Source organism: Macaca mulatta, chromosome 11, assembly GCF_049350105.2.
Source record: "Macaca mulatta isolate MMU2019108-1 chromosome 11, T2T-MMU8v2.0, whole genome shotgun sequence".
NCBI classification, from domain to species: domain Eukaryota; kingdom Metazoa; phylum Chordata; class Mammalia; order Primates; family Cercopithecidae; genus Macaca; species Macaca mulatta.
In genome coordinates, this window is record NC_133416.1 from 119,105,900 (window position 1) to 119,131,977 (window position 26,078).

The window sequence follows — 26,078 nt, forward strand, 5'->3', positions numbered from 1 at the left end:
AGGATGATGACCATTCAAGTGAGAGAAGGCAAGGGTGCAGGCAGTGGGAATGGAGAGAAGTGAACTGGTTTTTAAGATATTCTGGAGAATGGTAAGAAACTTTCTGTCCAGTATGTTCTTCTCCACTGCATTTTTTTTTTTTTTTTTTAGAGCAGGTTCTCTGAAAAAGCCTGTTGCCTAGGCAGGGGTGCAGTGGTGCAATCCTAAACCTGAGAGAGATATGAGTGAAGGAGGAACAGAGAGGCTCAGGCATAGCACCAAGGGCCCACCTGAGGCTGGAGCTCAGAAACTAGCTTGTGCAGCCAGTTCGCACGGCTGAGTAATTTGGTCAGCAGTGCTGGAAAGCCTAGACATGCAGGCATAGAAAACCTGTGCCTGGGTTGATTTAGGATGGAGAACTGGCCAACCAGCCACCACAGAAGGTCAGAAGGAGAGGGATGGCTCTCTGACCCTTTGTCCTTCCTCCTGGCTGGCATGAGAATGTGATAGCAGGAGGTGAGGCAGCCAAGACGGACCACGAGGTGAGAGTGGAAATGAAAAGTCACAGCAGAGCAACATGCTAGAAAGAGCTGGAGTCCCTGATACCACAGAGTCACATCACACAGTGCCCCAGACCACATACCTGGGCTTTTATGTGCAAGAGAAGGAAACTTCCAGCTTGTTTTTTTTTTTTTTAGGTTTTCTACTGCTTGAAGCCAAAACAACTCTAATAAAAGCTGAACTGAGTAGAAAAGAAGTAAAACCAGGAAGGGGCTGATAAAGAGAAGACCAGAGACCAGAGGGCTGACTCTTACCCTGTTGGTCCAGAAGCAGGTTTAGAGGGAGTGGGGTAGAATAGAGGAAGGCTGTAATCAAAGGGGGAATTTCAGCATTCTAGATTTCAGAAGCAGCACAGTTCCCAAGAAAAAGTGGTTAAATTCTTTGTTTTTCATTTTTGTTGTTGTTGTTTTGAGACAAAGTCTCGTTTTGTTGCCCAGGCTGGAGGGCAGTGGCACAATCTCGGCTCTCTACAACCTCTGCCTCCCGGGTTCAAGTGATTCTCCTGCCTCAGCCTCCTGAGTAGCTGGGATTATAGACGTGCACCACCATGCCCAGTTGATTTTTGTGTTTTTAGTAGAGATGGGATTTTACCATGTTGGCCAGACTGGTCTTAAACTCCTGACCTCAAGCAATCCACCCACCTCAGCCTCCCAAAGTGCTGGGATTACAGGCGTGAGCCACCATGCCCGACCTTGTTTTTTTGAGACGGACTCTCACTCTGTTGCCTAGGCTGGAGTGCAGTGGCGCGATCTCTGCTCACTGCAACCTCCGCCTCCTGGGTTCAAGCGATTCTCTTGTCTCAGCCTCCTGAGTAGCTAGGATTACAGGTGTGCGTCACCACATCTGGCTAATTTTTTTTTTTGTATTTTCAGTAGAGACAGGGTTTCACCATGTTGGTCAGGCTGGTCTCGACCTCTGGCTAATTTCGTGTATTTTTAGTAGAGATGGGGTTTTACCATTTTAGCCAGGATGGTCTCAATCTCTTGATCTTGTGATCTGCCCACCTTGGTCTCCGAAAGTGCTGGGATTATAGGTGTGAGCCACTGCGCCTGGCTGTTTTTTTGTTTTGTTTTGTTTAGACAGGGTCTTGCTCTGTTGCCCAGGCTGGGGTGCAGTGGTGTGATCATGGCTCACTGCAGGCTCAGCCACTTGGACTCATGTGATCCTCCCACCTCAGCCTCCCAAGTAGCTAGAACTACAGGTGCATGTGATTGTGCCCAGATAATTTTTTTTGTTTTTTTTTGTTTTGAGACGGAGTTTCACGTTTGTTGCCCAGGCTAGAGTGCAATGGCACGATCTTGGCTCACTGCAACTTCCACCTCCCAGTGACTCTTTTGCCTCAGCCTCCTGAGTAGCTGTGATTACAGGCACATGCCACCATGCCTGGCTAATTTTTTAATATTTTTAGTAGAGACAGGGTTTCACCATGTTGGCCAGGATGGTCTTGAACTCCTGACCTCAGGTGATCCACCTGCCTCGGCCTCCCAAAGTGCTGGGATTACAGGCGTGAGCCACTGAGCCTGGCTGTGCCCGGATAATTTTTAAATTTCTGCAGATATGGGGTCTCATTATGTGCTCAGGCTGGTCTTGAACTCCTGGGCTCAAACGACCCTCCCACCTCGGTCTCCCAAAGTGCTGGGATTACAGGCCTCAGTCACTGTGCCCTGCCTTGGTGGTTAAATTCTAATCACAGTACTCATGGCAGCTCATCATTGATTGAGAATTTAGGATGCACTGAGCAATCACTGTGCTAAGCAAGTGCTTCCCATGGATAACTCTCCGCCAGATCCCAAGGAGGAAGGCACTACCATTAGCTCTCATTTAATGATGAGGAAAGTAAGATCTGGAGAAGCTAAACCATGTGCCCAAGACACTCAGCCCCCTAGTGGTGCTTGGAGTTTGACTCGAGAGCCAGAGCATGGCCTGCTAGGACACACTGCTGCCCAAGTGTTCCCCTCTGCCTTCCTGATTACCCTCCATTCTCCCACCGCCACCCTAGTCCCCCAAAGTAAAACAGAATGAATAGCTCACCCGCAGCGACTCTCCCGGGAGAAGGAATGAGAACTCCGCCCATGTCGAAAATCACTGCTCTATAGGTGCTGCCTCCAAGGTGCGTCCATCGGTGGGACCCCTGGTGCCTGCGCTGGATGTGTTTCAGGAAGGCTGTCCTCCACGCCCACTGGAGACAGGAGGACTGGAAACAGCTCCTTACACACATGGTGAAGCCGAGGCTGTGTGGGAAGAAGGCACAGGGCGTGACGTGCCTGCACTGCCTCCCACGCAGGCCTCCATCCTGGAGTCAGAGGTTCCAGCCAGACATCTCTAACCCATCTCCAACAGGCACTTCGAATCACACCCACAACTGACCTCAGTGTCTCCTCCCTCCCTGGCTACTCGGTCAAGGGCTCCATCGCCCACTCGGCTGCCCAAGCTAGAAAGCTGGGACTTACCCGACTTTCCGCAGTCTCAACCTCACCACATCCCATCTAGTTCTGTGCTGTCAAATCTTCCTCCTGAGAATCTCATCTACCTCTTTGTATTCTCACTGCCACCATCTTGCCCATGGATCCTAACTGGCCCCCTTGCCTCTTCTCAGATCTCTCTCCAATTCTTTTTTTTGAGGCAGAGTCTCTGTCACCCAGGCTGGAGTGCAGTGGCACGAATTTGGCTCACTGAAACTTCCGCCTCCCAGGTTCAAGCAATTCTCCTGCCTCAGTCTCCTGAGTAGCTGAGACTACAGGCGCCGGCCACCACGCCTGGCTAATTTTTGTATTTTTAGTAGAGATGTGGTTTTGCCATGTTGGTCAGGCTGGTCTCAAATGCCCGACCTCAGCTGATCCACCCACCTCGGCTTCCCAAAGTGTTGGGATTACAGTCGTGAGCCACCGTGCCTGGACTGTTTTTTCTTTTTCTTTTTTTCTTTCTTTTGTTTTTTACTTCGAATATTTTCTATTATAGTTGGTCGAGTTTGTAGATGTGGAACTCAGATACAGAGGGCTGACTATATATGAGAAACACATTATATTCAAGATTTACCATTTACCACTTAAGAGTCCTTTCTCTAGGTGCTTATAGAGGTTGAGTATCCTTTATCCCAAATGTTTGGAACCAGAACTAGTTCAGATTTTGGATTTTGGTATATCTGCATATATATAATGAGCTATCTTAGGGTTGAGACCAAGTCTAAACATGAAATTCACTTATGTTTCATATACATCTTATACACATAGACTGAGAGTAATTTTATACAATATTTTAAATAATTTTGTGCATGAAACAAAGTTTGTGTTAAGTACTTATGTGTGTGGAATTTTTCACTATGGCATCGTGTTGGGGGTGTTCAAAAAGTTTCGGATTTTAGATCATTTCAGATTTTGGATATTTGGTTTAGGGACGCTCACTCTGTACAGTTTTCTGAGTCCTGGCCTGGCGCGGTGGCTCACGCCTGTAATTCCAGCACTTTGGGAGGCCAAAGCAGGTGGATCACCTGAGGTCGGGCATTTGAGACCAGCCTGACCAACATGGCAAAACCACATCTCTACTAAAAACACAAAAATTAGCCAGGCGTGGTGGCCGGTGCCTGTAGTCTCAGCTATTCAGGAGACTGAGGCAGGAGAATTGCTTGAACCTGGGAGGCGGAAGTTGCAGTGAGCCAAATTCGTGCCACTGCACTCCAGCCTGGGTGACAGAGACTCTGCCTCAAAATAAAATAAAATAAAATAAATTCTGATTTTGAAGTATTTCAGATTTCGGATATTTGGATGGGGATGCTCAAACTACAGAGTTTTTGGAGTTCTTTTGGCCCCACTGAAGTGACTCCCATAAACTCAGAGGCTGTTTACCAACCTGTTTTGTGCTCTCCTGATTTCCAGTAAGCTTTTAAACTGTAGAAATCACATAAAAAGCTTAAAGATTTTCTCCAGGTGCGGTGGCTCATGCCTGTAATCCCAGCACTTTGGGAGGCCGAGGCAGGTGGATCACAAGGTCAGGAGATCGACACCATCCTGGCTAACACAGTGAAACCCCGTCTCTACTAAAAATACAAAAAATATTAGCCAGGCGTGGTGGCAGGCGCCTGTAGTCCCAGCTACTTGGAAGGCTGAGGCAGGAGAATCGCTTGAACCTGGGAAGTGGAGGTTACAGTGAGCTGAGGTTGTGCCATTGCACCCCAGCCTGGGCAACACAGCAAGACTCTGTCTCAAAAACAAAAAAAAAAGAATAGTTGAAAGAAAGTATAATGATCTCCTGTTATAACTTTCATCTAGACTCACTATTACCATCTGGCCGTATTTGGTTATCTCTATACACGGGTGTATATAGGTATGCATATGTATATGTGCGCATGTATGTGTGTTCTGTGTGTCTTTTATTTCTGAACCATTTGCAAGTAAGTTTGGGGAACAGTTACCAGGCTACTGCAGTGATCTGTAAGTAGAAATGATGGTGTTTTGTGGTGTGAGGGTGTCATTGTAAGTGCTAGGAGGAGGCGCTGCTGCAGTGATCTGTAAGTGGAAATGATGGTGTTTTGTGGTGTGAGGGTGTCATTGTAAGTGCTAGGAGGAGGTGAGTATAGGACATCTTAGGAGCACACAGGAGAGACTCCTAATGAGTCTTTTCTGGTAGACAGAAGGGGTTTCATGAAGACGGCGACTGGTAACCTACAACCCAAAGGACTGTTTGGAATTAGCCAAGCAATAGGTGGAACAGAGCATTCCAGAGGAAAAGAACAGTGGATGCAAAGGTCTGGAGCAGGAGGAGAACATGCGTTTGAGGAAACTACATGTAGACGTGCATGTCCAGATCATCCCAGGTTGAAAAAATGGGGAATTGCTACGGAAAGGAAGCAGACCTTTTGTTTGTTTGAGACAGAGTCTTGCTCTGTCGCTCAGGCTGGAGTGTAGTGGTGCAATCTTGGCTCACTGCAACCTCTGCCTCCCAGGTTCAAGTGATTCACCTGCCTCAGCTTCCCGAGTAGCTGGGATTACAGGCACCCGCCACCAAACCTGGCTAATTTTTATACTTTTAAAAGAGCTGGGGTTTTGCAGTGTTGGCCAGGCTGGTCTCAAACTGCTGACCTCAACTGATCCGCCCGCCTCGGCCTCCCAAAGTGCTGGGATTGCAGGCGTAAGCCACCACACCTGGTGGGAGTAGATCTTAGAGGGCCTTTTAAGCCAGGCTTAGGAACCAAGAGTTTATTTGGAGGGCAATGGGGAGCCACTGAAGATTTTAAATGGAGTTAGGATGTGATCAGATTTGCAATTTTGAAAGAATACTCTGACTGGAGGGTGATTAAAGAATTGGAGAGAGAGCCAGGCACGGTGGCTCAAGCCTGTAATCCCAGCACTTTGGGAGGCCGAGGCGGGTGGATCACAAGGTCAGGAGTTCGAGACCAGCCTGGCCAAGATGGTAAAACCCCGTCTCTACTAAAAATAAAAAATTATCTGGGCGCGGTGGCATGCGCCTGTAGTCCCAGCTACTTGGAAGGCTGAGACAGGAGAATTCCTTGAACCCGGGAGGTGGAGGTTGCAGTGAGCCGAGATCGCGCCACTGCACTCCAGCCTGGGCGACAGAGCGAGACTCCATCTCAAAAAAAAAAAAAAAAAAAAAAAAAGAATTGGAGAGAGATCTGAGAAGAGGCAAGGGGGCCAGTTAGGATCCATGGGCAAGATGGTGGCAGTGAGAATACAAAGAGGTAGATGAGATTCTCAGGAGGAAGATTTGACAGCACAGAACTAGATGGGATGTGGTGAGGTTGAGACTGCGGAAAGTTGGGTGAGTCCCAGCTTTCTAGCTTGGGCAGCTGAGTGGGTGATGGAGCCCTTGACCGAGTAGCCAGGGAGGGAGGAGACACTGAGGTCAGTTGTGGGTGTGATTCGAAGTGCCTGTTGGAGATGGGTTAGAGATGTCTGGCTGGCCCCTCTCAACTCCAGGACGGAGGCCTAGTTCAAGACCAACCTGTCCAACATGGTGAAACCCTGTTTCTACTAAAAAGACACACACACACACGCACACATACACACACAAATTAGCCAGGCATGGTCGTGTATGCCTGTAATCCCAGCTACTTGGGAGGCTGAGGTACAGGAATCGCTTGAACCCGGGAGGTGGAGTTTGCAGTGAACCGAGATCCCGCTACTGCACTCCACATTCCAGCCTGGGTGATAAGAGTGGGACTCTGTCTCAAAAACAAACAAAAAAACCCCAATAAAAGTAATAGTACAACAATCAAAAATACAAATAAAAAATACAGTTTAACAACTATTTACACAGTATTTACACTGTATTAGGTATTATAAGTAATTTAGAGATTACTTAACTCGTACCCATTTACCCTAAGAATACTGCGCTGGCAGCGAGCTACTCTTTCTCTCTCTTTTTCTTTCTTTCTCTTTTTCTTTTTTCTTTCTTTCTCTTTCTCTCTCTGTCCTTCCTTCCTTCTTTCCTGCCTTTTTTCCTTCCTCCCTTTCTCCCCTTCTCTCTTTCTCTTTCTTTCTTGACAGAGTCTTGCTCTATTACCCAGGCTGGAGCGCAGTGGTGCAATCTCGGCTCACTGTAACCTCCACCTCCCAGGTTGAAGCAATTCTCTTGCCTCAGCCTCCTGAGTAGCTGGGACTGCAAGTGTGCACCACCATGCCCGGCTAACTTTTTAATTTTTTTAGTAGTTGGGATTTAACCATGTTGCCCAGGCTGGTCTTGAACTACTAACCTCAAGTGATCCTCCTGTCTCAGCTTCCCAAAGTGCTGGGATTACAGGTGAGAACCACTGCACCCAGCCTGTTTTCACGTCTATGTGTTTCTATAGTCATAAACTCCTTAAGACAAGGAGTATCTTAGTCATCTTGGTATACATCCCATGGGACTTAGTACAGTTTTTTGTGTTTGTTTTTTTTTCCCCTGAGATGGAGTCTTGCTCTGTCACCCAGGCTGGAGTGAAGTGGCACCATCTCAGCTCACTGCAACCTCCGCCTCCCGGGTTCAAGCAATTCTCCTGCTTCAGCCTCCCGAGTAACTGGGATTACAGGCACCTGCCACCACACCCAGCTAATTTTTGTATTTTTAGTAGAGACGGGGTTTCACTATGTTGGCCAGGCTGGTCTCCTGACCTTGTGATCCGCCCGTCTTGGCTTCCCAAAGTGCTGGGGTTACAGGTGTGAACCACCGCGCCCGGCCTTTAGTACAATTTTTAGACACATAGCAGGTGCTCCATATGAGTTGGAAGGATGCATAAACTGGAGATATCAGAAAATAGGGAAAAGCTGGGGACCGGTTTAGTCCTTGGGAGCCACAAATAGCTGAAACATTCCCAACGTGCCCAACTCTGGCTAACAGCTGTCTGTTACTGACATCTACCATAAAGATTTGTCTTCTTGCTGACACTCAGAATGGGATTAGCATGATAATGCAGATTTGCTACCTAAACGATGCTCTCATAAATATGCACACACAGTGTGTGTTGTCATACATTAAGAAGATGGTTTGTTTGGTAAAGAGATAAAGAGTGTCGTCTCTGGATTCAGATTGCCTGGATTTAAATTCTGGCTCTGCCACTTACTACGTGTGAAATCCTGAGCCAGTTACTCTTTCTCTATGCTTCAGGTTACTCCTCTGTAAAACAGGGACAATTATAGGGAGACATTTAAAACACGTTTCAATTATCCAGTGGATTTAGAGTTTACAAGTTGACATTAAGAACAGAAAAGCACTTGAATACCTCCTTTCACTGACCGTCAGAAAGCCTTCCAAGGTTGCCAAGGAGCTTTGCAAACCATGAGAAAATCCTGCCTTGAGCCATTTCAGTCTGGTAGCACATGTAATAATAAGGATAACGATGATAATATCCAGCGTTTATCGATGGCTTCTGTGTCACTCACTATGCTAAGTGTTCAACACACTTTACCTCATTTAATCCTCACTACAATCCCTTGCGGAAACGGTATTGTTATCCTTGTTTTACAGATGTGGGGGGTGACTGCAGAGGGAGATAAGTGGTTTGCCCAGGGTTACATAGCTAGACATAAATGGCAAGCAAGAGTGGCATCCTCACTTTTAGTTCCAGGGACGCGTTCCTCTTCTAGTAGGAAGTGGGATGAAGGTGTGGGGAAGGGAGGCAGTTGGTTGTGAGACATTCGATGACAGCAGTATTGTTATAGTTTCTACTTAACAACTAGGGCAATAAGCAAATAACAAAGGAAAAGACCCAGACAAAATGTTCAAGAACATTTAGGCTTTTAAAATAGTCTGAAGTCTTATAAACGCACCACACTCACCTGTTTAATAAACCCACACAGTTCCCTATAACAAGTACTGCCCTTCGTAATGTGCAGGTAATACTGTGAATATTTACTGTGAATGGATTTTCCTTGTACTTCTGCACTGTCCTTCCCCTTCTGTCTTTTGATCAAGTGAAGGTTGCTCAAGTTGACAGATCTTTTTCTGTGACTGTGAAACAGGTTGCTGCACGTTCTTCCCCATGGGGCTAGAGCCCTTTATCTTGGTATCATGAGTTGTATTGTTTATTGCTAACTCTGGATCTTAGGGGCTGATCCCTATCATCCCATCAAGGATTTTCTAAGACCTAATAATACCCTCTTGGTGTAAGACTGGAAGTTCAACTAATATCGACTGTAATGAGAATAGTGGGCTCAGTAGCTACCAACTATGAAGCACTTTTTAGAGACCGGATCCTGTGCCAAGTGCTTTCCATGCATTGTCTCCTTGAATTCTCTCAACGATGCCATGTTGGCTGGGTGCAGTGGCTCATGCCTTTAATCCCAGCACTTTGGGAGGCTGAGGTGGGTGGAACACTTGAGGGCAGTGGTTTGAGACCAGCCTAGCCAACATGGCAAAAGCCCATGTCTACTAAAAATACAAAACTTACCTTGACTGTTGGCGCCTGTAATCCCAGCCACTTGGGAGGCTGAGGAGGAGAATCACTTGAACCTGGGAGGCAGAGGCTGCAGTGAGCCAAGATCACTCCACTGCACTCCAGCTTGGGGGACAGAGCAAGACTCTGTCTCCAAAAAAAAAAAAAAAAGATGCCATGTATTTTACAGTTGAGGAAACAGGCACAGATATGTCACTTGCCTGCAGCTAGAGAGCTAATAGGTGTCAGAGTTAAGGTTCAAACCTAGGCAGCGTGACTCCATAGCCTGGGCAGCTAACTACATTTTTATTTTCCTCACCACAGATTTTAAAATAAGGACTCATGAGCCTTCTCTTTGATAATTTTTTGAATTTCTGTTGGCCTTAGCTGTATGCGGGAGGTCTTATAAAAATGAGTTGTGAGGCCAGGCATGGTGGCTCCTGCCTGTAATCCCAACTCTTTGGGAGGCCAAGGCAGGAGGATGGCTTAAAGCCAGGTGTTGAAGACCAGCCTGGGCAACATGGCGAGACCCTGTGTCTTTTTTTTTTTTTTTTTTTGAGATGGAGTCTCGCTCTGTCGCCCAGGCTGGAGTGCAGTGGCGCGATCTCAGCTCACTGCAAGCTCCGCCTCCCGGGTTCACGCCATTCTCCTGCCTCAGCCTCCCGAGTAGCTGGGACTACAGGCGCCCGCCACCGCGCCCGGCTAATTTTTTGTATTTTTAGTAGAGACGGGGTTTCACCGTGGTCTCGATCTCCTGACCTTGTGATCCGCCCGCCTCGGCCTCCCAAAGTGCTGGGATTACAGGCGTGAGCCACCGCGCCCGGCCCGACCCTGTGTCTTAAAAAATTTTTTTAGGCCAGACACAGTGACTCAGGCGTGTAATCCTAGCACTTTGGGAGGCCGAGGCGGGCGGATCACCTGAGGTCAGGAGTTCAAGACCAGCCTGGCCAACATGGTGAAACCTCATCTCTACTAAAAATACAAAAAAATTAGCCGGGCATGGTGGTGGGTGCCTGTAATCCCAGCTACTCAGGAGGCAGAGGCGGGAAAATCACTTGAACCTGGGAGGCGGAGGTGGCAGTGAGCTGAGATCATGCCACTGCACTCCAGCCTGGGCGACAAGAGTGAAACTTGGTCTCAAAAAAAAAAAAAAACAAAGGTTGTGCTTACAAACTTGTAGTGTCACACCCAGGAAACTTGGTCTTTGGGTAAAGAATTTACAGTTCTTCAGGACATATGAAAAGCAGAAGGAATTTCAATTTTGTTGTTCTCGGGGGCAGAAAAGGACAGATGACCACTTAATAGAGTATGTTGGCTCCTTTTCACATGCATGCTTAGTTACCACAGCCTTAGCAGACGCCTCCTTGGAGAAGTAGAGGTATGTTCTCAACTCTGTAGTTGATTCCTGTGAAGGACCTTGATCATAATGGATTTGTCTTTTTCTGAGTTCATCCTGAGAAAAGAACAATAAAACCAAAGGACTAGAAGGAAACAAAAGCCAGGTTTCTTTAAAGTTTTGGGTCCATACAATGCAAACATTTTCAATAAAAGCTGTTCCTTCTATGTCCTTTGCAGTTAGCTTCAGGCTTTTGTTTAGTGCATTTAGGTGGTGAGTTGAAGTAGAAACCATGTGAATTTTGTTCCCTACTCTCAACCTAGTTCATAGCACAGTGCCTGGCACATACTAAATGCTCAGAAAATATGTGAACAGACAAAGATGCATTTCTAATACCAAGATTTTAGGCCGGGCGCATTGGCTCACACCTGTAATCCCAGCAGTTTGGAAAGCTGAGGTGGGTGGATCATGAGGTCAGGAGTTTCAGACCAGCCTGACCAACCCCCATTCCTACTAAAAATACAAAAATTAGCTGGGTGTGGTGGTGCACACCTGTAATCCCAGCTACTCAGGGGGCTGAGGCAGGAGAATTGCTTGAACCCGGGAGGCGCAGGTTGCAGTGAGCCGAGATTGTGCCATTGCAATCCAGCCTGGGCGACAGAACGAGACTCCATCTCAAAAAAAAAAAAAAAAAAAAAAGGTTTTAAAGAAAAGACCAATATGTTAATTGGGAAATCTGAACCATTCAGTGATGTTGTCATTTCAAAAAAGTACATTAAAAAAAATTTTTTTTGCTGCAATCATTCTAGTTTAGGTCACCATCATAACTCACCTGGATGCCTCTTCTCCTTTTTTATTTTATTTTTTTTTTGGAGACAAGGTCTCACTCTGCTGCACAGGCTGGAGTGCAGTGGCACAATCTCAGCTCACTGCAACCTTCACCTCCAGGGCTCAAGCGATCCTCCCATCTCAGCCTCCCAAATAGCTAGGACTACAGGCTTCTGTCCCCATGTCCAGCTCATTTTCGTATTTTTTTTGTAGAGACGGGGTTTCGCCAGGTTGCCCAGGCTGGTCTCAAACTCCTGGGCTCAGGTAGCAGAAAGAAATCATTCATTAAATGGATTTGATCACATGCCTTGTCCTTTCCTCTGAGGAGGCCTGGTCATTTACTGAGCATTTGCAGAGCTCTAGACCCCAGGAGGGCTCTGCCAGCCCCTGGTGGTGCCTGAGGCTCTGAAGAGATGAGCGGAGGCCCTGACTTTCAGACAGTCAGTTTTCTCCTGGTGAATCCATGTGCTGACTTTGCTGCTTACTCAGCCAAAAGCATTTCAAGAAGAAGCCGTTGCTCCTGAAGAATGGGGGAAGCCATCTTAGGTTGTAACCTCTTAGTATTACAGAGGCTTTTGTTGTTGTTGTTGTTGAGAGGGAGTCTCGCTCTGTCGCTCAGGCTGGGGTGCAGTGGCACGATCTTCTTCTCACCTCACTGCAACCTCCGCCTCCTGGGTTCAAGCAATTCTCCTGCCTCAGCCTCCTGAGTAGCTGGGACTACAAGCACCCACCACCACGCCCAGCTAATTTTTGTATTTTTAGTAGAGACAGGGTTTTATCATATTGGCCAGGCTGGTCTGGAACTCCTAACTTTGTGATCCACCACCTCGGCCTCCCAAAGTGCTGGGATTACAGGCATGAGCCACTGCGCCCAGTCTTAAAGAGGCTTCTTATCAAACAGCCAGCTTTAAACATTTTGAAATTAAAATGCACTATACTCAATAGACGGATTATTTCCTTAAGTAAAGCCTCCCCACCTTCTGCCAGTTTGCCCCTCCAAAATAAAAGTACATTCAGCATTGATCATCCTTCCTCAGCTGCTTAGCTCACTTGGTCATATTAAGAAAGCATAAGGCTAGACACAGTGGCTCATGCCTGTAATCCCAGCACTTTGGGAGGCCAAGGTAGGCGGATCACCTGAGGTCAGGAGTTCAAGATCAGCCTGACCAAAGTGGCGAAACCACGTCTCTACTAAAAATAGGAAAACTAGCCGGGTGTCATGGTGGGTGCCTATAATACTAGCTACTTGTGAGGCTGAGGCAGGAGAATCCCTTGAACTCGGGGGGCGGATGTTGCAGTGAGCCGAGATTATGCCACTGCACTCCAGCCTGCGCGACAGAGTGAGACACTGTCTAAAAAAAAAAAAAAAAAAAGCAGAGGTAATCAAGAATCCACAATTACTGCATTGGAGGGTAACTAAAAGCTGCCGAGAAGCTTACAGTGTCTGTGAGATTCAGAACCCTACGAGGGTGGACAGGCAGGACTATTTTTGTCTGGCGTAGCCTTGAGTCTCTTCCTTAAGGCTAACAATGCAGCCTTTCCTTTTGCAGAATTCCCAGAAGCAGCCCGTCAACATTGGTCGGCCCAAAGCACACAACTTTCTCTGTTTGGGCTAATGCCCATGTGGGAATTAAATCCAGACTAGCCTTGGCCTCCCTGCTTGCCTCAAAAAATTGGCTGAGTTTAAAAACTGGAATCATCTCTGTTGCTTTCTACTAAGGCTAGACTAGAAGGTCCTGTTTACCTGCGTCCAATTCACAGACACACACACATGTGCCTTTGTGGCTTAGCCTCAAGGGGGCTGTTTCTCGGCATTTTCACCCATTTTCTACCGCTAGGGAATGTGACTGTTAGTATTTTAAAGGCTGGTTCATCTGGGGCCTCTTGACCTTGACCAAGAGCTTTTCTTTTGGTATTGGACACTAGGTGGCGGTTTAAGACCTCCTGATGGGATCCATTAAATGGGATCTAACTATCATGTATTATTATTATTCAATTTATTGAAGAGGAGTTGGTTTTTCATCTCATACCAGTTTCCCTGGTCTTTTATTTTTTTCTAACATAAATACTGAGATTTTCTTAAAGAGTTCTTTCATAGCAAGCGTCACTTATGATTTGGTTCCAGGCTTTGCAGAAGTGACTGTTTACTTTCAGCTGCACAAGTGATGACTAGAGAAAAAAAAACTGCTGTTAAGGGAAATGTTGACTGTTGCTGGCTGAATATTAAAATAGTAGCAGCTTTCAGCTTGTTGCACTTCAGTACCTTCTGCCAGTTCAACTAAAAACTCTGTCATAGCCCAGGAAACATTGCAGACATAGACTACTGACTTATAGAGTGCGATTAGCCTACCAATCAGCTTCAGTAGATGCGACTTTTGGTGGTTGCTTTCTCTCCTAAGTATAAATTTTAAAAGCTGATGAGAGGCCGGGCACGGTGGCTCATGCCTGTAATCCCAGCACTTTGGGAGGCCGAGGTGGGCGGATCACCTGAGGTCAGGAGATCAAGACCATCCTGGCTAACACAGTGAAACCATGTCTCTACTAAAAATACAAAAAAATTAGCTGGGCATGGTGGTGGGTGCCTGTAGTCCCAGCTACTCGGGAGGCTGAGGCAGGAGAATGGCATGAACCCGGGAGGCGGAGCTTACAGTGAGCCGAGATGGTGCCACTGCACTCCAGCCTGGGTGACAGGGCGAGACTCCATCTCAAAAAAAAAAAAAAAAAAGCTGATGAGAATGAATAAAGCCATGCATATTGAATATAAAGCAGATTTTCAGGGTATCTGTCTTAGTTTTTTCCTTTTCCCCATTGGTGTACCTAGGCTGATGCGGATAGTTTATACATGGCATGCAATGGCCGTCAGTTCAACTCAATAGAAGGTGACATTTGCCAGCTACTGTATGTGGAAAGAGCTGAAGTGCTCAAATCTGAAGATGTAAGTGTGAAGTGTTCCTATATTTGATTAAAATATATATATCAGATTGATATAAAATTGAGTGCTAAGGTATCTGACAAATACCCAGAATAGGCCAGTCCATAGACACAGAAAGTAGACTGGTGGTTGTCAGGGCTGCAGGAAGAGACAAATGAGGAGTGCCTGCTAACAGGATACAGGATTTCTTCTGGAAGTGACGGAAGTGTTCCAGAATTAGATAGTGGTGACAGTTGCACAACCTTGTGAATATACTACAAGTCACTGAACTGTACGCTTTAAAATAAAGAACTTTATATTATTGAATTTCATCTCATTTTCTAAAATTGCAAAAAATGTAAAAAAAGAAAAACAGATACTGCATTGTTGAAATTGAGTGTTCATAAATTCTAGATCAACGAAGCCTGGAGCTGAAAATAAATGTTTTTGTTTTCAATATTAACCCTTAATTGTCTTCCTAATTCTTGTTTCTGCCTTTTATTTTTGAGGCAGGGTCTTGCTCTGTCACTGATGCTGGAGTACAGTGGTGTGATCTTGATTCACTGCAGTCTTGAACTCTCTGGCTCAAGCAGCTACCAGCCTTAGTCTCCTGAGTAGCTGGGATTACAGGCATGTACCACCAAGCCTGGCTATTATTATTTTTGTGTGTGTGTGATGGAGTCTTGCTCTGTCACCAGGCTGGAGTGCAGTGGTGTGATCTCGGCTCACTGAAACCTCCACCTCCTGGGTTCAAGCGATTCTCCTGCCTCAGCCTCCCGAGTAGCTGGGACTACAGGCGTGTGCCACCACGCCCAGCTAATTTTTGTATTTTTAGTAGAGATGGGGTTTCACCATGTTACCCAGGATGGTCCTGATCTCTTGACCTCGTGATCCGTCCACCTTGGCCTCCCAAAGTGCTGGGATTACAGGCGTGAGCCACTGCGCCTGGCCTAATTTTAAAATTTTTTTGTAGTGACAAGATCACCCTGGTCAGGCATAGTGGTTCATGCCTATAATCTCAGCACTTTGGGAGGCTGAGGTTACAGATCGCTTGAGCACAGGAGTTCGAGACCAGGCTGGGCAACATGACAAAACCTTGTCTCCATAAAAAATACAAAAATTAGCCGGATGTGGTGGTGAGCACCTTTGGTCTCAGTTACTTGGGATACTGAAGCAGGAAGATCACCTGAGTCGGCGGAGGTCCAGACTATAGTGAGCCATGATTGTGCCATTGCACTCTAGCCTGGGCAACAGTGAGACCCTGTCTCAAAAACAAACAAACAAAAAAATAGTCTCCCTCTGTTACCCAGACTGATGAGGTGGTACTGTGAGAAATGTGTTTCCTCATGAGACATGTTCTCAGAACTGCAATTCTAGAGGTATACTTATGTCTTAGAGGAGAAATATAAACAAAACCTTTTAAGAAACACATGAAATAATCCTCAAACCACAACATTTCTTCTGGTAGTGGATTTTCAATAGTGGAAACCTTTCTTCTCACAGATAGTGATGAGCTGGGTGTCGCAGACAATTTCACATGAAAAATAGAAATAAAAAGGCATAATGTCAGTGCTAAGGAACAGGAGAAAAAGCTCTCCCTCATGCCCTCCACTGGCCTCTTACACACCCAAAGCCATGCTTTCTATTTCCACGAATAACTTATGTCATTATAACTTGGCAGAGATACAAATAAATATACTAAGACAAAGCAAAAGGCTACCAATTAATTCTTTGGTTTAAAAAAATAAGAATGGGTTCCCACTTTGAGGTAATGAATGTGTCATGATTTATGGAAAGTTCCAGACATTCATGTATCTCTTTATCGAAAAACTAAAACTGCTGCCACAAAATTACATAAGTGCATCAAATTTCACAAATATGAAGGGTTTTCATGTAAAGTTTTATATTTTTACACTAATACACCTAAAATAAGAGCCTGTTAATCTTATTCATGAGCTTTTACAAGAGCAGACAACTTCTGATCAGACTCAGTACACTGGCCATGTTTGTTTATTTATTTTTTTATTTATTTACTTATTTATTTTTTGAGACGGAGTATCCTCTGTCACCCAGGCTGGAGTGCAATGGCACGATCTCGGCTCACTGCAACCTCTGCCTCCCAGGTTTAAGCAATTCTCCAGCCTCAGCCTCCTAAGTAGCTGGGATTACAGGCACCCGCCACTACGCCTGGCTAATTTTTGTATCTTTTTTAGTAGAGATGGGGTTTCAGCATGTTGGTCAGGCTGGTCTCAAACTCCGGACCTGAGGTGATCCACCTGCCTTGGCCTCCCGAAGTGCTGGGATAACAGGTGTGAGCCACTGTGCCCGGCCGTTTATAACCAATCTAAATACCTAAAAATGTTTTACGAAACAACTCAGTAGAAAAGATTTGAGACACCTTTCTTGAGCCCTCCAGGAGCTCTCTTCTTGCCTTGGATGCTAAGAACATGAGAACTATGTCAGCTCTGCATCTTGTGTTTTGCTAGCCTAATAAGTCCAACCAGGAAGATATATTTTAGAGCAAAAACAAATCTTTTTAAAAGGGGAAAATTCATCTTTGTTCTGAATGAGGAGACTTCCATGTTCCACATTCCTAAGTAGCAGGTGTCACGTTCTCACTGTGTCTTAAGACACGGAACTGAACTTCCTGAGATCTGGGTTTCCTCCTCAGTAAGATGCCACACAAAGGATGCCTCTCATAGAGTATTTGTGAGGTTAAAGTGGATAATGTGTGTGAAGTGATCTAGTGCAGTGCCTGGCATACAGCTGGTGCTCAAATAAATGCTGATGGCCTCTCAAATCAAACGCCGTGATGGATATAGATTGTATTATTAATTGCGTATCATTCAGCAATGATCAGATTTAATCACCATCAACTTTTAATACTGAATTTCTCTGATACGGCATTGCGATCTACTACATGGTCATTGCAAACATATTCTGTCTCCACTACTATAAAGCAAATCTGCGGGTGAGGAGCAAAGTTTGGTTAACTTGGTCTCGAACTCCTGACCTCAGATGATCTGCCCACCTCGGCCTCCCAAAGTGCTGGGATTACAGGCGTGAGCCACCATGCCCGGCCAACTTTGTTTTAAATGGAGTCCCGCTATGTTGCCCTGGTTGGTCTCAAGTTCCTGGGCTCAAGCCATCCTCCTGCCTCAGCAAATGGTATTGATGTTTGCATAAAGACAGGATTGAGGGTTGATTATGTGATTTGACAATGGAGTTATTCACTGGTAACCTGTAGTAGAGCAGTTAGCTGGATAGGGGCTGAGGGATGCAAGCCTTTTTCTACTAGAATCAAAACAGAAAGGATGGGCCGGGAGTGGTGGAGCACGCCTGTAATCCCAGCACTTTGGGAGACTAAGGCAGGCGGATCACTTGAGGTCAGGAGTTCCAGATCAGCCTGGCCAACTTGGTGAAACCCCGTCTCTACTAAAAATACAAAAAAATTCGCCAGGCATGGTGGTGCATGCCTGTGATCCCAGCTACTTGGGAGGCTGAGGCAGGAGACTCGCTGGAACCTGGGAGACAGAGGTTGCAGTGAGCCGAGATTGTGCCACTGCACTCCAGCCGGGGCAACAGAACAAGACTCTGTCTCAAAAAAAAAAAAGGATGGGTCAATAAACATTTATAAAGGTCTTCAGGTCTTTATCCTAATTAGTATTCACAGAAATGCAAAGCATACCTACAAAAGAATATCATTGCGTATCACAGGCTTGGTAAAATTTAAGAGTCACAACACCAATTATTATTGAGAATGTGCAGCATTAGAGATTCCCAAACTGCTTTGGGCATGCAAACTGGCACACAGTTTTGCAATACAGTTTGTTATGTTCTAGTTTAATGAAATTTTGCTTTTCCTATGACCTAGCATCTACTGCTAGGTTTATTTTTTATTTATTTTTTTTATTTTTTTGAGATGGAGTCTCGCTCTGTCACCCAGGCTGGAGTGCTGTGGTGCGATCTCAGCTCACTGCAAGCTCTGCCTCCCAGATTCGTGCCATTCTCCTGTCTCAGCCTCCCGGGTAGCTGGGACTACAAGCGTGCGCCACCATGCCCGGCTAATTTTTTGTATTTTTAGTAGAGACGGGGTTTCACCATGTTAGCCGGGATGGTCTTGATCTCCTGACCTCGTAATCTGCCCGCCTCAGCCTCCCAAAGGGCTGGGATTACAGGTGTGAGCCACCACGCCCAGCCCTGCTTCTAGGTTTATACCGTAGAAGGTCATATGCATTTGCATCATGTTACATAGACAATAATACAGCAGCAGTGTTTATGGGTATAGAAAGCAAAGGATAACAGCTAAAGAAAGGATCATGAATCTTAAGGGATTCACACAGAGAAATACCAGTGTTGTGCTATGGAGAGGAATGAACTTTGGCTTCACACAATAACTTGGAGGCAACTTAAGTGAACTATGGAATAAGAGAAGCCCCGTTAAAAAGTTGTACTTTTATGTATTCATATGAAGTCTAAACACAGGTGAAATGAAGCTACATGCTACAGGTTGCACATTTAGAAGGCAAAAGTACAAAAAAAGCGAAGAAGCTGTTAATCTACCACAAGTTCAAAAATAAATGTTAGACAGGTGTTTTGGCATGTACTTGTCTTCCCTGGTGCTTGGGAGACTGAGGCAGGAGAACTGCTTGAGCTCAGGAGTTCAGGGGTACAGCAAGCCATGATCACACCACTGCACTTCAGCCTGGGTGATAGGGCAAGACCCTGTCTCTCAAAAATAATAATAATAATAATAATAATAATAATAATAATAAGACAGCATCCTGGGTACATACGCAAGAGGAGGGATTCATAATTATAAAGGGGTGCCTATGTTTATTCTGTGGAGTTTAAATTGTTGATTGCTTTAACAAATTTATGCTTACACAGCTTTTCTATTTTTCATAATTCCCCCAAATCTACATCTATGTCAAAAATGCACTTTTTGCTGGGCGCTGTGACTCATGCCTACAATCCCAGCACTTTGGGAGGTTGAGGTGGGTGGATCACCTGAGGTGAGGAGTTCGAGACCAGCCTGGCCTGGTTTAGTAGAAACCCCGTCTCTACTAAAAATACAAAAATTAGCTGGGTGTGGTAGCAGGTGCCTACAGTCCCAACTACTTGGAAGGCTGAGGCAGGAGAATCACTTGAACCTGGGAGACCTTGAAATGGACGGTGGGAGAATCACTTAAACCTGGGAGAACCTTGAAATGGACAGTGGGAGGTGGAATTTGCAGTGAGCTGAGATCACACCACTGCACTCCAGCCTGGGTGACAAGGGGGAAACTCAGTCTGAAAAAAAAAAAAAAAAGCACCTTTTAGTGAATGCACTGTATTCCAGAATTTAAAATATTAAAATCAAACACCAGGTGATGAACAATGGAGAGCGCAACTATGTTCTCTTTCTCAAAGCCATTCAGTATAAAGCATAGGCAAGATTTGGATGGTTACTGGAGAATGATATGAACTGAATGGAATGGTTTCATTAAGGTGAGAAAATGCAGCATATAAAGAGGTTGATCCAATGGATAAACACATTTTTAAGATTAGAAGAGAGAAGGGCCCACCATACAAGTGAAGTTCATAAGAAAGTGAAATGAAAGGAGACCTAATACACAAGTGAAAGAATTGATCTTAGACCAGACCATGGATGATTCATCCATCCTAACAGGAGTAAAATTTAGATACAGGTGGATTCATCTGGGGCTACATTTGCTTCTGTCTTTTTTTTTTTTTTTTTTTTTTTCAGTGAAATATGAGGCAAAATAAATCAGGAGAGTGAGCTGACTAGCAAAATGTGGTAGGGAGTAAATTTGGAGATCAGGAATGTGCCATTAGTCAGTACAGGTCAGTCAGTGTGTAGGATTTCCTGAAGACATTTTAGCCATTGGGGTAGGCATGCAACAAGTACAAATAACACACAACAGATGACACACTGTACCACTCATACGCAAGTGTCCTTTATTCATTCAAAAAGAATTTGTGTTCACTTACTCTTGGACAAGGCCTCTTGTATGCCTGATGGTATCAGGATGAACAAATAGAGGTGGTCACTGATAGTGTAGAGATTATATTCTAACATAGGGGAGACTTTTTGGACACCTTCCTTTCAAAAGACATAAGAATAATCTTAGCACCTCCCTATGTGAGGCTATCGCCAGGAGAGTGTAGTTCTGGAGGTACCAGCCAATGGTCTATGATAATCACACATAATAGAAAGCTGCTCTGTTGGCATCTCCCATATACTCTTTTGGACAGTAAAAACTCAACTTCGATGATGTTAAAAAATAGGACTTGCCGGGTGCGGTGGCTCATGCCTGGTATCCCAGCACTTTGGGATGCTGAGGTAGGCAGATTGCCTGAGGTCAGGAGTTCGAGACCAGCCTGACCAATGTGGTGAAACCTCGTCTCTACTAAAAATACAAAAATTAGCCGGGCGCGGTGGCAGGTTCCTGTAATCCCAGCTACTTGGAAGGCTGAGACAGGAGAATTGCTCAAACCTGGGAGGCAGAGGTTGCAGTGGGCCGAGACTGGGCCATTGCACTCCGGCCTGGGCAACAAGGACAAAACTGTCTCAAAAAAAAAAAAAAAAAAAAAAAAAAAAAAAGACTACTGTGCCTTGTCCATGGGTCACCAGCCCACTGGGGTTTATGCTGGGGCACAGGGTAGCCACCTCACTTGGCCACTGAAATGCAGACACACATATCTATAATGCCTCACTGAGCAGAAAAGAGCACCATAGGTAAAGATGTTTGTGTGCTCAGAGCATGAGTTTTAGAAGAGAGGAAATGGACAGTGGCGTATGCCCACCAGAGAGATCTCCAAGACCCCTGGTCTGGAACATGTGGAGTTAGCTGAGCAACGGACAACAGGAGGGGTGGGGGAGGGGTTGTTCCATGTAGGCCAGTTGAGAAAGGCATGGAGATTTTGTTTCCCCTCGCACAGTATAGTCCTACATTATAGAGTTTCTGGTCTTTTTGATAATACATCCCTCCATGATGTCGATAGGACCTTAACCAGGGGCACTGAAGCTGAAACTGAAAGAGAAAGTCATCAAGTATGGAAAATTTCTGAAAGATATGAGATAGACCCGGAAGACTAGGCAGAGACTCAGCCAGAAAGCTGGGTCTTTCAGAGGTGAAAGTAGCTTCATGCAGCTGGCATAGATCTGGGGCTAGTACCTGTGTCTGACGGTCTGCGTGTCAGGGAGAGCTGCTGCTCATGGACACAAGTTGCATCATCAACTGATTCCCTAGGGCCATGTCAGTGACAGCCTCTGTGAGAGACTCTGCCTCCTTCCTGTCTTCTCTGATGAAACTCCATGTGGTGTTGTATGAGGCTAGGAGGGTGCTTCAGACCTGGGCTCCCCAGATGAAAAATTTGAGGCTGGGGCTAGTGCCAGGTCAATCGTGTGTCAGGCTGGGGATGATGTTGCTTTTGGGGATAATTTTTCTCCCGAGCATATGCTGTGACATGGCTTCGGTATATTACTCTTCCTATGAAATAGTCATCCCAAAGCGGCTGATGGTCAGGGGAAGTGAAGACTCAGTGGAAAAGGCAACCTATTTGCTACTTATGCAAGGCCAGAAGCACTTGGTTCACCTGAAGGTGAAAAGAAGCCATTTTGTGAATAACTTTCCAGTCTACAGTTACCACAATGGCATCCTGGGGCAAGAATCGCCTTTCATCTCACATGACTGCCACTATGAAGGCTACATAGAAGGAGTGTCAGGTTCTTTTGTTTCTGTCAACACCTGTGCAGGTCTCAGGGGCATCCTGATTAAGGAGGAAAAATCTTACAGCATTGAGCCCATGGACTCTTCAAGACGGTTTGAACATGTGTTATACACCATGGCACATGAAGCGCGAGTCTCCTGTGGTGTCACTTCCAGAGACAGCCATGTGGTGTCCACTAGCTGGCAACAAGGAAGCAGGAAGCCTCATGATCTACAGGCGCTGTCCTACTTGTGGTCACACACCAAGTACGTGGAGATGTTTGTTGTGGTCAACAACCAGCGGTTCCAGATGTGGGGCAGTAACATCAATGAGACGGTCCAGAGAGTAGTGGATGTCATTGCTCTGGCCAACGGCTTCACTAGGGGAATAAACACAGAGGTGGTGCTGGCCGGAATGGAGATTTGGACCGAGGGGGACCTAATAGATGTCGCAGTGGACTTGCAAATCACACTCAGGAATTTCAATCGCTGGAGACAAGAGATGCTCTTCCGTCGTGCGAAGCACGATGTTGCCCACATGATCGTCGGGCATCATCCTGGACAGAATACGGGCCAGGCCTTTCTCAGTGGTGCCTGCTCAAGCGGTTTTGCGGCGGCTGTTGAATCCTTCCATCATGAAGATATGCTGTTGTTTGCAGCCCTGATGGTCCATGAGCTCGGGCACAACCTGGGTATTCAGCACGACCACTCGGCCTGCTTTTGCAGAGAGAAGCACTTTTGCCTCATGCATGAAAATATCACAAAAGAAAGTGGCTTCAGCAACTGCAGCTCTGACTACTTCCACCAGTTCCTTCGAGAACACAAAGGGGCCTGCCTATTTAACAAGCCACGGCCCAGGGGCCGCAAGCGTAGGGATTCTGCCTGTGGAAATGGCGTGGTGGAGGACACGGAGGAGTGTGACTGTGGTTCTGCCTGTCACCTCGACCCATGCTGTGATCCCACATGTACTCTGAAGGAGCATGCTGAGTGCAGCCATGGCCTCTGCTGTCTGGACTGCACTTTCAGAAGGAAGGGGTTTTTATGCCGTCCTACTCAGGATGAGTGTGACCTCCCAGAATATTGTGACGGTAGCTCTGCAGAATGCCCTGCAGACAGCTACAAGCAAGATGGCACGTTGTGTGATAGAATTCACTATTGCTCTGGGGGTCAGTGTAAGAACCCTGATAACCAATGTGTGAATATATATGGGTACCCTGCAAGATCTGCCCCGGAAGACTGTTACATTTCAATGAATACCAGAGGAGACCGGTTTGGAAACTGTGGCCATCCCACTGAGGATCAGCAAACATATGTTACATGTTCAGATGATAATGTATTTTGTGGGAAACTCATATGTACAGGTGTTCAATCCTTACCACGAGTCAAAGCTCAACATACAGTGATCCAGGTCCCTCATGACAATGACTGGTGCTGGAGCATGGATGCCGATAACATTACTGATACCCCTGATAATGGCAACGTGCACGTCGGCACTTCTTGTGCCCCAAACAAAGTCTGCATGGATTACTCCTGCGTTCATCACTCCATACTCCTGTATGACTGCAGACCGGAGGAATCGTGTCATGGGAAAGGAGTTTGCAACAATTTAAGGCACTGCCATTGTGGGTCTGGTTTTGCTCCTCCTGACTGTAAAAATCCAGGAAATGGAGGCAGTGTGGACAGTGGCCCTGCTGGTAAGCCAAGTGATGAAATTATAAGTAGAGAAGAAAATAGAAATCATATTGTTGGTCATGGTAATCCCCAAAGAGGTGACGTGAGTAATAATAAAAACAAAAGCCTAGGGAAGTTAGTGTACATAGTTCCCCTGTTGCTTTTAGCATTATTTGCAGGTCTAATTATTCTTGCCAGTATGGGAGCTAGAAAGGAGATATTACAGAGGTCACAAGGTGACACAGAAGGAACTCCAGAAGAGGTTGCACCAGAACAGAAACTAGGCAAAGGACAGGAAGAAGAGGCAAAAAATGAGTCGTCCAATAAAGCTAACAGCGGATACACTGGGTAAGGAGGAGGCTCAGTACTTCAGAGATGAAGTGGGCATTTATGCTGCTGTACTTCTGACTAAAAGTCTGTAAAAATGTACTAATGTGGAAGGAGGGATTTTTTTTCTACTTTCTTCATTTTAGTAATTGAGTACATTTAGTAATTGAGTACCTATAATTTAAAATTATATGTAAGATAAACTATTTTTATGCGATCACATTTAATGAAACCATTTTAATTAAATTTTTGTTTTGAAGCATTCCTATCAATGTCTTGTCTTATTAGGACCAATTTTTGAGTTGCCTGTTTTTAGGTAATGCCATCTCCCATCTACTTTGTTTAACATGCAATACTATCTGCATATGTACATATTGCTTTTCTAGAATTTTATATCCCAATCATAACTACATATTATGTTACAAAAGTTGTTTATGTGATGTGTTGTTTTAATTTGCCCTGTGAAGTTTATTCATAAAATGATATTTTAACATAAAGCTACAGAAACGCCTATTTGTTGATAATATGTAAGTTAGGCTTTTTGTGACCTAATAATTGGGACTCCTAATGTTTGGGGGCTCTCTAGAAAAGGCTAGACCTGATCCAGGCCCTTCTCAAACTCTTAGTCCAGATACCTAAAGAATGGGAAGGCAACCTAGGCAAGATGCCCCTTGCTAAGATGCTCACTTCTTGTTTGAAGGATTTGTTTCTTCATTTTTTGTCTTAATAATTCTACTGAAGTTCATACTTTGTTTATTGATGATTGATAGGAATATCTCGAATTAGAAGTAACAGAATTTTCAGTATGGTAGTCATTTCTCTGTGAAGTAAGGACATAGTAAGTATAACAGTAACATTCTCCATTCTGTGCCAGGCCCAGTGCTAAACACCTTACATTCACTGTCTTCATTTAATCCTCCCGAATGCCCTGTGAAACCTCCAACTTGTACATGAGGAAACAGAGACTGAAGAGTTTGCTCTAGTGCTAGCCAGTAAGTGGTGGGACCTGCATCCCTCCCCAGGAATGAGTGAATCTATTGCCTCATGAGCCTTTTCCTTCAGTTAAAAAAAAAAAAAAAGGCCGGGCACAGTGGCTCACACCTCTAATCCCAGCAATTTTTAGGAGGCCGAAGCGGGCAGATCACCTGAGGTCAAGAGTTCAAGACCAGCCTGGCCAACATGGTGAAACTCTGTCTCTACTAAAAATACAAAAATTAGCCCGGAGTGGTGGCAGGCGCCTGTAATCCCGGCTGAGGCAAGAGAATCGCTTGAACCCAGGAGGCCAGGGTTGCAGTGAGCAGAGATCGCGCCATCACACTCCAGCCTAGGGGACAAGAGCAAGACTTTGTCTCAAAAAAAAAAAAAAAAAAAAGTGAGGGAAAAGACATGTCCTTAACTTCCCAGAACACGGCTTTATCTTCAGTGACTCTAATGAAACCAAAGCCGTACAAATAAATGTCGATCCTATCATGAACCTATGGCATTGTGTAGTCATTACGGATTAAAGTGTCTTTTCCCCTACTACATCCTGACAGATGGCTGGCAATAAGGTTGGCATCTTATTTAGTTTTGAGGGCCCAGCTCATGGTAGGTGCTCAATAAGTGTTGGCCAAGTCAATGACTTAACCAGAGCCAACCTCAAAATATGGGGGATTGCTAGTCTCTACGCATGGCACTTGCAAAATATTTCTCAGGTACAACAGAGCTACAGACTGAGCAAATGTTCTGTCTCAGGGAAGGTCCTGAGCATCAGTCCCCAAGCATACACTTGCCGAGCCTCTTTTCTAACTGCCTACTCTATGCGCGATAACAGAGCAAACCAAAGGATAACACCTGCTGTCTGCTTTCAAGAAGCTTATGTTAGTTACTCTAAGTGGAATAAAAACT

The 26,078-nt window shown here is 45.4% G+C and overlaps 2 protein-coding genes across 4 annotated transcripts in view; one reads left to right on the forward strand and one right to left on the reverse strand.

Annotated features, from left to right (window-relative positions):
• Positions 1–26,078, reverse strand: part of TMEM116 (transmembrane protein 116) — a 128,859-nt gene that overhangs the window by 3,355 nt on the left and 99,426 nt on the right. For 2 of the 3 annotated variants that reach the window (XR_013401416.1, XM_028829916.2), the window contains one exon: positions 14,775–15,992. Coding sequence is in view for 1 of the 3 variants with exons in the window: in XM_028829916.2 (XP_028685749.1) it covers positions 15,954–15,992 (39 nt within the window). In the remaining 2 variants the exon portion in view is untranslated. Of the gene's footprint in view, positions 1–2,571; positions 2,772–4,386; positions 4,494–14,774; positions 15,993–26,078 lie in introns of those variants that run through there. The other variant, XR_013401418.1, reaches the window with a different exon arrangement.
• On the forward strand, positions 21,333–24,453 carry LOC106996133 (disintegrin and metalloproteinase domain-containing protein 1a-like). Its single transcript, XM_015129240.3, has one exon. The coding sequence runs from the start codon at positions 21,739–21,741 to the stop codon at positions 24,214–24,216; it is 2,478 nt and encodes an 825-aa protein (XP_014984726.3). The 5' UTR covers positions 21,333–21,738; the 3' UTR covers positions 24,217–24,453.